This window comes from Pteropus medius, unplaced genomic scaffold (assembly GCF_902729225.1).
Source record: "Pteropus medius unplaced genomic scaffold, Ma_sr-lr_union100, whole genome shotgun sequence".
In the NCBI taxonomy this organism is placed as follows: domain Eukaryota; kingdom Metazoa; phylum Chordata; class Mammalia; order Chiroptera; family Pteropodidae; genus Pteropus; species Pteropus medius.
The window spans coordinates 6,957,750-6,970,340 of NW_024351543.1; the positions used below are offsets into that span (position 1 = coordinate 6,957,750).

The following is a 12,591-nucleotide window of genomic DNA, read 5'->3' on the forward strand; positions in this document are numbered from 1 at the left end:
TTTTGTGGTAGTTAACATGATCATGTTTGTAGAAAAGCTTAAAGAATCCATTAAAAGCTATCAGAACTAATTGAGTGTAGCAAAGTCACAAGATACAAGGTCAGTGCACAATATCAAAAGGAATTGTATGTCTATATACTGACAACAAACAATTGGATACTGAAAGAACTTAAATATCACTTGTAGTAGTATCGAATAATATTAAAGACTTGGGAATAAATTTTTTAAAAAACAAGTATAAGACTTGTATACTGAAACTAAAACACATTACTATTTAACAAAAATTAAAGTGACTTAAATAAATGGAGAAATATGCCATATTCATGGACTAAACATTAAGATACCAGTTCTCCCCAAATTGCTTTATGGATTTAATGCAATACCAATCAAAACCCTGGCAGGCCGTTTAGTGGAAATTAAAAAGCTAATTCTAAAAGTTATGTGGAAATGCAAAAGACCTACAATTTCCAAAACAATTCTGAAAAAGAAGAACAAAGATGGAGGATTTATACTACTTTATTTCAAGATTTACTATATAGCTATTGTAACAAGGCAGCATGGTATTGGTGAAAGCACAGACATATCAATCAATGCAACAAAATAGAGAGTCAAAAAATAAGCTCACATAGTCAACTGATTTTGCCAAGATAATTCCAGGCAGAAAGGATAATCTTTTTAGTAGATGGTGTTGGGACTATTAGATAGTCACCTGGAAAAATATGAACCTAGACATCTAAAAAATAGCTGGAAGTGGATCATATATCTAAATATAAGAGCTAAAATTAAAAGACTTAAAAAAAAAACAAAAAAAAAACCAGAAAATCCCTGTGACTTTACCTTAGCCAAATCTTAGATAGGACACAATAAGCACAAACCATATATCATAAAAATATAAAATTAATAAACCAAAATTTATCAAAATTAAAAATGTTTGCCTTTCACTTTGTTAAGAAAATGAAAAGTCAAGCTGCAGACTAAGAGAAAAAGTTACAAAAATGTCTATCTTTGGAATATATATTACTGCTCAGTAATAAGAAGACAATCTATTTAACAAAAGGCAGGGAGAAAAAGATTTGAACAGATACTTAGAAGAAGATATGTAAATAGCCAATAAGCATAGGTACACAGTCACATCAGTAGTCATTAGGGATGTACAAATTAAAACTATAATGAGATATCACTACCCAGCCACTAACATGGCTAAAAATAAAAACCAAGTTCTGGAGAAGATGTGATGCAAATGAAATTCTCATGCACTGCTATACAACCTAGCAATCCTAGATATTGACCCATGGGAAATAAAAACCATATATCTACACAAAGGCATACACACAAATGTCCATAGCAACCTTCTTCATAATACTGCAAACCCGACATCCTGAATTTTTATCAGTTGGGGAATGAATTAAAAAGTGGTAGTACATTCATACAATGAAATACTGCTAAGACATAGAAAGGAATGGAGTACTGGTAACAAACCACAACATGGATGAATTTCAATAGCATTATGCTAAGTGAAAAACATCATGCTCACACACTAAAAAATGCACATTATATAATCCTGCTTATATGAAATTCTAGAAAAAGCAAAACTTTTGTGACGTTAAGCATCACAAAAGCATCACGTCAGTGGTTACCAGGGGATGGAGTAGGGGAAAAGAACTGATTGAAAAGGGGCAGGGAACTTTGGGGGCTTATATAAATGTTCTATACCTTAGTTATGGTAGTAGTTACATGACTGCATACATCTGTTAAACTCATCAAAATCCATATGGAAAATAATTGGATTTTATTGTATATTAATTATACCTCAATAAAGCTGACTATTTTTACACATACACACACACACACACACACGGACTGCCAATGATAAGAAGTGTTCAAAACCATCAGGGATGTTGTTGAGGGGATATCTGTGGTCCTCAAATTCTTCTATGGACACCCAGGTTAACAAAACCTGCTGTAAGGCTCTGAATGGGACACTAGCACTGTCACAGTAGTCATCCTATAAAAATTTACACCCCAAGTTGCATCAGTAGCAAGTTCATACCAGTAGCTACTCAGGCTTTGGGAGATCTAGCCAACTAAAGATTTCCCACTTGAGTCGGTCCATGCAACATTGGTGTAGTATTTGGTAGTGCCAACTGGCTAACCTATTTCGGCATCAACATCTTTCAGATTTCCTTTTCCTCCTAAGCCTTACTTTCAGGAAAAGATTGGAAACTCTTTTATGAGCACTAAATAATTGCTAAAACCAAAATGTATTATCCCTCCCAGTATTATTTTTATTTCAGCAAAGACTAGAGCTCTAAGAGAAAAACCTATACCCCACATTAAAACTTAAGGCACAGAGAACAAAAGATGGCATTTACTTTTTGGATGCAAGGTGTTCCTTCTGAGTCCCCCTGAAACTGCCTCAAGTCACCATCTATTCCACATATAAGGCTACAACGATTTCTCTCTGAGTCCTAGTACTTTGGAGGCTCTTCAAACTTTCCCTCTTTTAGTATCGATGGGCAATACATTTTCTGAGGTTGTTTTGGTTTCTTTCAGAAGCCAACAACATGGAGGAGAGAGAAAGTGAACGGGCCAAAGAAATGTAAGTCTTGACCCTGCAACATTGTCGAAAGGTCCAATTCCCAAAGGTTCTGTAACTCGAATAGGCTTATGTCTGAGGCATGCTGAGACCCCAGCAAACATGAACTAATGGAGAGGGACAGGAAAGTGGGGCTAATTAGGACGTGAAGGAAAATGTGTCCTAGTTGTAAATGGATGGCAGCATGTCCAATGTACAGTGTTCAATGGGCATGGCAAGCTCAGTCACTGTCAAGTAAAAAATTAATACCAATGGTGAAAATGGGCTACATCTTATTCACCATAGTAACCTCAGTACTTAGCACAGTGCCTGGAATAGTGGGTGTCCACGTATGGAATGAATAAATGAACACGTGAGTGATAACATATTCCCTCTAACTTCTGTGTCTTTGCATCTGCTGTGCCTTCTGCTTGGATTATTTTTCTGCCACTTGTTCACCTCATTCTTCAGACCTTGGCTCAAGCAGCACTCTTAAAAACCTTTCCCAAACTACATTATATCAGCCTATTATAGTGCCATGTAAATCCCTGTCCTTTTTCTTTATCACACCAAGTATACTTACATATTTGTGTAATTATCTTATTAAACTTTATAAACTAAACTAAACTCTACAGAGGGCAGGGATCATATCAGTTAATTTCATCATTGTGCTGCCAGCACCCAGCATAGTGCCTGGAATATAGTTGGTGCTCAATAAATATTTGTTGAAAGAATGAGTGTATACATGAAGATTCCTGGTGATGAGACCTTTCAAAACATGGTGTAATCAGATTATCTGTAACTCTATCCCCCCTGAGAAACTGGGCTTAACAAGAATATCAAAGCTTTGGCTGCATGGTCATGGGGGTCAAAGCAACCCTCAGTGAAGAGCCTGGTCACAGAGACACGGTCATGACCCCAGAGTGCATAGCTCCTGGAGTGTCCAGCACTTTTCTGGATACACCAGCCACTGTAAGTCTAGGGATCCTAGATAGTGAGCCTGGGAGCTGAGATCTTGCCTGCCCCATCAGACTCAGTTCAGAAGTGGTTCAGAAATGGTCCAGAAATGCCTGCAGAGGAAGGAAGGAGGGACTCAGCATAGGGCAGGGGCAGGCCCAGACCAAAAAACAACAAAAAAAGAGTAGTTATTGAAGGAAGCCTGGATAACATTTCTCCACCTCTCTCTTCAATAGTTGGTTTCCACTTGTTACTACTGCAATGACCCCCCCCCCTATATTCTGTCCTTGTTGTTGAAATCTAGAAAGAAAAATGGCTCTATCGTGAAATCTCACCTAATTCTTTTTTCTATTTTTCCAGAGTAGAAAATCGTGCATCTGAAAGATTTGATGAAGTCCGGTGTGATGTTAACACTTCGACGACAGCCTCAGGTGAAAAAAAGTGCTACACATTTTTAGCTAAAGAGTAAAGTCCAACTGACTATCCATTTTTTATATACTTCCCTTTTCAAGTTTTTGGCTGAACTTTTTATCGTCTCTCTAATCCTTCCTAGAAGACAAGAAATTATCGTTAATAAATCTGGGGCCTCCAGAACTCCCTCTAAGTGAAATTGCCTCCCTATAATACAAGCTCTGCTCCCTATGCCAGGAGCAGATTTTATCTGCTTCCTTTAACTTCGGAGCTTGTTGGCCAAGCCACCTGACTGGCTCCTGGCTCAGGAATATTGTTTAGTACTAACACATGCTGTTTCAGATTTGGCCTCTTTTCTTAATTTTACAAATTATGTTTTCTGTAAAACTCCCATTTCCTGGAATAGTGGCTTTTATCTACTCTGAATTCTGAGGTATGCCTGTGACTGAACACCTACCTCTTCAGTCTGAGTGGAAGCTACATATTTTATTGCTTTATAGTGTTTATATTAACAGTTTTCAATATAAAGAAATGTGTACTGTAATAATGTAATTACTATGCCCTAAGAAAAGTCCATCCTCTGCTAAGAGTTTTCGTCCTTCTGTAAGGGTCAGTGAGGAAAACGGTGGCCTAGAGTGCTTACAACAATGAGAAGACAAACCGAAAATTTGAGAAACTAGGAAAAACGGAGATGGAACCAGCTCGGAATCCTGTAGCCATTTCTGTATGGGCTGTTGCTAATATTGAGAAGGATCCACATTCCCAGCAAGCTATCAATAAGCCTTAGCAGAGAGCACTGGATAAAGCAGGAGAGTACTATGCATCGTGAACTCTACTTCTTTTCTTGAAAAAGATGAACTGAGATGATGGCCTGGGGCAACTATGCAAGAGCCAATAGAGAGATAACAATACTCAAAAGAGAGAATAAAAGATCTTGACCAACAGAGATGCCCATAAATGTCCAGTCTGTCTAGTGCTTCGACAAGCCTTGGGGCAAACAACAGATGGACAATTTGTCCAAATGGACTTAAGACAAACAGTAGTTTCCTGAATGCTTTGTGAGGGTTTTGGTGATACCTAAGTTGTTGTGATGTTTCACCTGGCTGGAAGCAGAGCTTGGGAGAAAGAGCTATCATCTTGATAAAGGGATGAATGGAAAGAGGCTTAGGACTCTTTCAACTAATGGCTGAGAGACCAAGAGCTGGAGTGAAATTTGAAAGAACAGGATGCAAATCATCCAGGGGCTGATTTAGCCTACAGATGCCCTAAGGAGATATCTGCTGGCCCGGAACAGTGCTAGTGAACTTGTATCTGGGGACTGTCTATGCATGTCATTCTCAACAACAGGAAAACTGGGCTCAGGAGAGAAATGTACTAGCCCAGTAGAAATGAATTAAGAGATCCTGGCTCTAAAGCAGCATCACTAAAGAATGGAGCAGCCTCAGTCTCACCCTAGAGAAAACTTTGGGAGGCCCAAGCTACAGAAATAGTTCTGTAGACCCTAGAATGTTGCAGACAGCTGTGCTAGCCAAACTCGTCCTTGTATTATTACCATTTGTGTACTCTGCCCTGCGCCTGCCTTCTTTAGACTCCAAGCATCTTGCTACTTCCTAACATTTTGTATGGAATAGTTCTCAGTAAATTTTTATTAAATTGATTAAAAGTCTACATTTTCGGCTTCTACTTCAGCAGTCCTACTCAACCCTTATAGTCCGATGTCACTCCCTGTCTTCCTATTGTACTTCCTTCTTTTTTACATCTCTGTGGTAGCCCCATTCTCTTGTCACCCTAGCTGGAAGCCTTTGGCTCATCCCAAACCCTCTCCTCTTCCCTTTCTTCTAACCACTGTATGAAAAAGGGGCCTAATATAATTCTATATGTTTATCTTAGTAATGAGACATAAAAGATCAGATGAGAGGGGTTATTTCTGAGGACAAATGGGAAATTTAGAGTTAAGGAAGGAATACCTTTTTTTCAATTTGTAACCTTTTATACTGTGTAATTTTTAAATCATGCGCTCGTATACACACTGAACAAAGGCTAATATAAAAGTACTCCTTAAAATATCTTGATTATAGAATAAATTCACAGAACTGTATTATATATTTGAAAATTGCTAAGAGAGTAGATCTCAAAAGTTCTCATCACAAGAAAAAATAATTTGTAACTATATGTAGTGATGGATGTTAACTAAACTTATTGTGGTAATCATTTCACAGTATATGTATATATCAAATAATTATCTCGTAAACTTAAAATTAATGTTATATGTGAATCATATCTCAATTAAAAATAAATAAATAAATGCAGAAAAATTCTGGAAAAACAGAAAATTGTCTAGGATATGTCTAACTTCTTCACCAATGGATCCCAGGCACCTAAAAGACTACCTCAAAACTATTTGTTTAAAGATTGAATGAGACATTAATATGTCCTCTGGTTAAAAACATCCCTCCTTTGTATGTGAAATTCTCCAGACCTTCTGTGTTCCATGTCTGGAGGGAAAAAAAAGCCAAGGAAGGTTGAAGGAGGTCATTAGGTTCAATGATAGTACTAACACTACTGGTGTTTATCTTGTACCAGGGACTCCTAAATCTTTAAATTCAGTAACCCATTTAATCCTCATAAAGACCCTGTGATGTTGATATTGGGATACGATGATCATTTTGCTGATGAGGAAACTTAGGCACGGAGAGATCAAAGCAATTTTCCCAAGGTTGCTAACTTAGTAAGTGGCAGATCTGGGGAAAATTTTGCGAAGCATCACCCCTTCCACTCCCTTATTTCCCAGCCTCATGCTTTCTGGCCATAGGAGAGACAGCATTTGGGTAGGTGGCAGATTGAGTGCCTATACCACATCTTGCACTACACTGCTTTAGCCCTCCAAAGGTGGTGCCTCCAGAGGACCCATTACTGAGTTTTCCACAAGCCATTCCATTGTCTTATAAGGCCAGAAGCTGTGGATGATAAGGCACTTGATCTGACCAGTGAAAATGAGTTTTTGGTAAGAAGGAAAGTGAATTATAATTGCTACCTCCAAGTCTTCCCCTTCTGCCCCTACTACTTATTATTCTTTTGCAATTCACCTTCTTCTCTGCCATTCTGAAGCCAGTTTCCTTTACTCAGTGCCCTCACATTTGTCAACCCAAGCTAGAAAGCACAGTCATCTCTGACTACTGCCTTCTGATCTTTCCCTCAACACCCACTGCCCACCTCCACTGTACTGCCACATTTGGTCATCACCTGGCCAGGCATGAATCCCTCCAGCTTTAGCATCCACCCCTTCATTTCTCAGTCAGGCCCTTATTTTCTCATTCCAAGAACATGACAATCACCACCCAACTGACCCCAGTCTACTATCTCTTTTACCCTGAATTCTGTCCATAATATCAAAAGGAACAAGGAGGCAAGTAGTGAAAAGAAAGTCTCCCTCACATTTCTTTTTCCTAAGCACACAGAGGCAACTCCAATCTCCGGCTGTTTATGTATCTTTCCATAGACACACTATGCCTACATGTGTGTGTACAGTGTATATATACATATACATACATGTACATATAAATATATATTTACTTTATGTATATTATATTCTATATATAATATACTTATTTTATACATTATATAATATCAATATATAATATATATAATCTCCTTATTCAAGCAGATTTGGTTTTATTCTATACCTAAGCAACCTAAACAACCTAAACATAAGGCTCTTGCTAAAATGATTAAAAGAGACACCAGTTTTTATTGTAATCCATCATGTTACAAACATATTTATTATATCAGTTTTCATTCTCATCCATATACCAACATTAATGTGGATCTTGTAAGAAAAGTGAGGTTCCATTGGTTTTCACCATGGTTACCTGTTCACTCAAGGAGGAAAAATACATTGCTGCCTTAGACACAAACTTTTATGTCTAAACTTTTATGTCTAATGCTCCAATCCAAACAAGTTATGTCCTAGGTCTGAGGGATAATAGCCACCCTGAAGTGGGGGTGGTGAGGAAGCGTTAGTAGTGGGAGAATGGGAACAGGAAGTCATCATGGAGTAGTAGGGGTGGGTGTGGATTCTTTCATATAACACTCAGCCCAGAAGTCCCTCCACACCCTAATGAAAGACGAAGATGCTTCTACAACTCTTTCTACATCAGCATCACTTGAAGAAGTCTTTCTCTTTCAGCTTCTCAACCAGGGGACTGAGATGATTTATGCAAGCACCTTATGCACATGAGACTTTTCCATCTTACTGTCTGAGGCCAAACCATCTTTCAAAGACCTTCCTTATTTTCTCTTTGTCAAGATTATTTCCAGACGTTCAATATCTACTTCCCTGTCAAGGTAGCAGAGAACTCTGTCCTTACCAAATATAACGTGAAATTCTAAGTAGTCAGGCTGAGATATAAAGGGGGTCTCTCAAGAGGCAAGTGCTGCCAGTCAAAGTTTTGAGAGACCTCTTAGATGGCAGTCATGCAGAGGATGGTTTGTGGGGACTGGGGTGTGTAAATTAGAGGCAGGAAAACCAGTTAGGAAACTGGCACAATTGGCCTTTTCAAGTATGGCATTTCTAAGAAGTTGAAATAGGAGAAGCCTCCTGACATTTCCAGACTGGATCCCGGTACTGAGGCTCATCAGACCAGAGGCAGGGGCTAGTGGACTTCACTACAGAAGCAGACCCAAATGATAGGAAAAGGAAACTTAAGGGAGTTGCTTTAGGAAAGATGAGTACAGGATTTCTCTGTGCTCGATCAGAGTGAAAGAAAAAAAATCCTAAAATATGAAGATGGAAAGGCTAGATAGTCCAGGCATAGCTAGCAGGCAGAAAATGGTATTATACATCACAGTCTTTGATTTAGTCACCAAGGTGAAAAGACTTTTTTCTATATCATAGACCCAGCATGGGGTTAAGGCAAAGGTTAATTTCAGATATGAGAGACCAGAGACACAGAGCGAGAAGCAAGGACTCTCTACTTCTGCATCACTGGCTACCAAACAATTAAAACTGTTTCTCAAATTCATATTTGCAACCCAGAGCATATACCTAAAACTTAAAACATGCCAGGTTATGCTTGCTGTGCTGACTGGTAACACGATCTAGTTATATGCTGTTTCCACCAGTCTACCTGCCACTTTTTAACTGCACATATTAAGTATTTGCCCTCAGGCATCAGACCTCACCACCTTTGTAAAAACAGTTAAGCTATGTACACTTGATAGGAAAACATCAAGTCCATTCTGTTTAAAAAACAAAAGCTAACCCAAACAATCAAATCCATCCTTTTATACTTTTGTTTTTTACTGATTTGCTAACTTTTCCTCTGGTTTTCAATTTATTTGTTGAACTTTCTTAGAGTCTCAGTTTGAGACTCTCATCATCAGTTTAAAAATAAAGAAAAGGAATGCTTTTTTTACAATGTTAAAAATAAATCTGTTCCTGTGTCCAAAGCAGCCATGCATATTAACATGTGTGAATGTCCTCAGGGTTTAAATAGTCTTAGATGGAAAAAAAAAAATACTGTAGCAAGACTTAAAAAAACCAAGATGGCAGATTAATGAGAATTTTAAGAATTTTCGTTCTCCTTGAGTAACTGCTTATATTCAGAACTTACTAGAAATGGTTTATTTGCAGCAGAAAATATGGGTAAATCATGAAGAAAATCTTGCTTCAGGGTGTTAAGCATTGGAAATAATTGTCAAAATTTCCCAAAACTATGTAAAGGAGTGATGCTGCATCATCATCATCATCATCATCATCATCATCATCATCATCATTGATGTTTATTGAGCACACCACGTGTCAGCAATATGTCAAAGAGCTTATATGTATTATCTTGGGAAAAAGGAGAAAAGTTCGTATCCTCTTGTAGAAGTTTAAGAACTTATTTAAGAAGAGAAGGGAGAACTGAAAAGAAAGTGTAATGAAGTAAGATAGGAGAATTCGGAGAAAATTTTTAAAAATTATGAAAACAGCAGAAGAGTGACCCAGTATTTTGTTGTACTAGGACAAGATGGGAAGGTGCAATGTGCCTAAATTGACCTATACTAAGACTCTGGTATAAGTGGTCATGAGGAGAGAATTGATGGGAGAAGAACTGGTGGTACTTGGAAATAATTTATCCTATAGAAAGAGAGAATCCAGGTATGGACATTTGATTCAAGAATCATAGAACCATTATCAAAAGGAGTAAGTTGATTTTGAGGAAACCATAATATCTGTCACTCAGCTTATTGTCTGATTCATGTTTAACCCAAAGATGGAGCCAGTCCTAAGAAAGCAGATCCAAGAGATCAATCCTGGTGATATCAGGCAGGTCCCACCAGCCACCCCTGAAACAAATGTACTCCTGGGCTCCTCAGTTATGTGAGCCAATAAATTGTTTATTTCTCTGTCTCCCTGTCCTTCTCTCCTCCTACTCCTTTTTCATCCCTCAAGTTGGTTTTATTCCTCAGTTCAGACTTTTTATTCTATGCAACAAAAATATTCCTAATAGATACATCATAAAACAGAAAAGTCTTGGCCCAGCTGAGTCCAAAGTCAAAATCAATATTTTCAGGCTATTCTCTTTCTCTAGCTTTTTATTGTTTTAGATTTTCTTGGCATGTTGATCTCCTTTCTTATTACAGTCAGATTTCTTCAACACAGCTGGGAAAGATGGCCATAAGCAGCTCCAGCTTATGTTGTCCAGAGCATCTTCTCGGTTAGCTCTAGAAGAAATATTTTTGAGAAAATGCACATTAGGCTTTTCAGGTCACAAGTTCATCCCTGAAGCAATCACCATGGCCAGGGATTTTTTAATTTATTAAAAAGGACCGAGTATTGTTTTCCCCTGCTTGCTCCCAAAAATCCTAAGGCAGTGGAGTCAATCTAAATTTAAATACATGGAATCGAGGAAAGATGGTGGTGTAATGGTTGCTGTTGGTGCCACACCCAGTTCCCCTTTACCTAGCCAATGCACCCGTTCCCCAGATGCTATGAATGTTGACTGATGATAACCCATGCCTGCCTCCTCTCTGAGACTTGCCCTTAGTCAAACAGGAACCTCCTCTCCTAATTATATATTTATTTAAATTTTGATTTTATCATGATTTTTAGATTAATTTGAACTTATTTAAAATACTGCATTAAAGTTGATTACTGAGTTTTTTGGCAGCTTTCGAATTTTACCCTGCTCATTTCACCCTAATCCTGGCCCTTGCTAAGAAGCTACAATCCAGGCCTCTGGCACCCCCTCTGAGAATAGGCCTCATTCAATAATTAACTGATGTAGGGGTACAAAAGGTTGGCCTTCTTGCCTCGAAATGGGCTAATGCTGCAGTATAATTTATGTTCTAGAATTCCACATGAGATTGGAGTCTCCATTTAGTCTCCAGCTAGACCACATCCTCGCCAGTTTTTATTTCTGCCCTATTCCTAACTTCCTCATTCTCTTTTCTTGACAGTATTCCTGGCAGGTCACTTGGATAAGAGTCTGTCTTCAACTCTGCTTCTAGGGAACCCTACCCCAAGACAGTTGCTACCAGGAAGGGTCCTAGGAAGTAAAAACTAAGAGTGAGATTTTATAGTTGGATTACTCACCAGTTGGATAACAATGAGGACTAGGTTTTTAATACTGCTTGGATGTTGGGGTAGTGGATTACTTAAGACCTACTTGTAGTGAGCTATAGTGGAATAGAGATACAAGTGGATGTACTTACTAACTGATACAATATCCTAGTTTTACTGTTGCGGCGATCGGAATTCTGATAACACACACTTCTAGGTCCTTATCATTGATGAGGAAATGGATTTCAATTCAGTGAATATGAGAAATATTCGTTTATTAAAAGCACATTATGAGATAGAAGATGGGTTAAGCCTAAAATTGACTAACCCCAGGGAAATAAGAACACATAAGGTGGAGAGCTGTAACCCCAGGGAAGGCAGAGGCCTGAGTTATATTTAGGGCTGTGATGGTTGGTCCAAAGGCTTTCTTAGGTGTTTGGCAAGTGAGGTCGTTTTGATTGACACTTGACTGCTATATAACTCTTTGCCTAGTGCACATGTGAATACCCAGAATTCAGTCTGTTATAATTAGATTCATGACCTTCCAGGCATAAACATAGTATTATAATGAAGCTTAATCGTGGGCAAACTAGGACAAACACCTTCTGCACAGGTGTCTGTAGCCAGATTAGGCCAGCTAAGATTATGACCCTCCTTTACTTTGTCTCAGAGATGTAGGAGGGATTCTCTAACTACCAGTAGGGTGTTCTTTGGGCAGTCTCTGGGCTGGGGCCCCCCTATTCCTTTGTTCCTCTTGTTGCTTATGTCTGACTAGCTACCTAACATTAGCATGAAAGTTACCAGGAAATTTCTTAAAAATTTCTAAACTCAGAGTAATTCACACCTAAGAGTAATTACATCACAATTGCTGGGGGGTAAGACACAGGTGCTGGTGTTTTTAGAAGCCCCTAGGTGATTCCATTGTGCTGACAAAATTTAGGAACTGCTCTCTAAGGCAATTGAAAGGTACAGGAGCAATCGTAACTGTACGGAAGGACTGTGTAATCTGATAGCTCTTGGTAATCACTACTGATTCTTTGCAGAGAGAAAATCACAGGCTCAGCTCTACTAATCAACAACTTTAAGCAGTGAATGAGCCAGA

At 38.4% G+C, this 12,591-nt stretch overlaps 1 protein-coding gene across 8 annotated transcripts in view; it reads left to right on the plus strand.

The window, feature by feature from the left end:
• Window positions 1–12,591, plus strand: part of CD86 (CD86 molecule) — a 60,157-nt gene that overhangs the window by 42,280 nt on the left and 5,286 nt on the right. For 6 of the 8 annotated variants that reach the window (XM_039843174.1, XM_039843177.1, XM_039843172.1 and 3 more), the window contains 2 exons: window positions 2,554–2,599; window positions 3,893–3,963. In XM_039843174.1, the coding sequence (XP_039699108.1) occupies window positions 2,554–2,599; window positions 3,893–3,963 (117 nt within the window). Of the gene's footprint in view, window positions 1–2,553; window positions 2,600–3,892; window positions 3,964–4,551; window positions 6,110–12,591 lie in introns of those variants that run through there. The other 2 variants (XM_039843175.1, XM_039843176.1) reach the window with 2 other exon arrangements.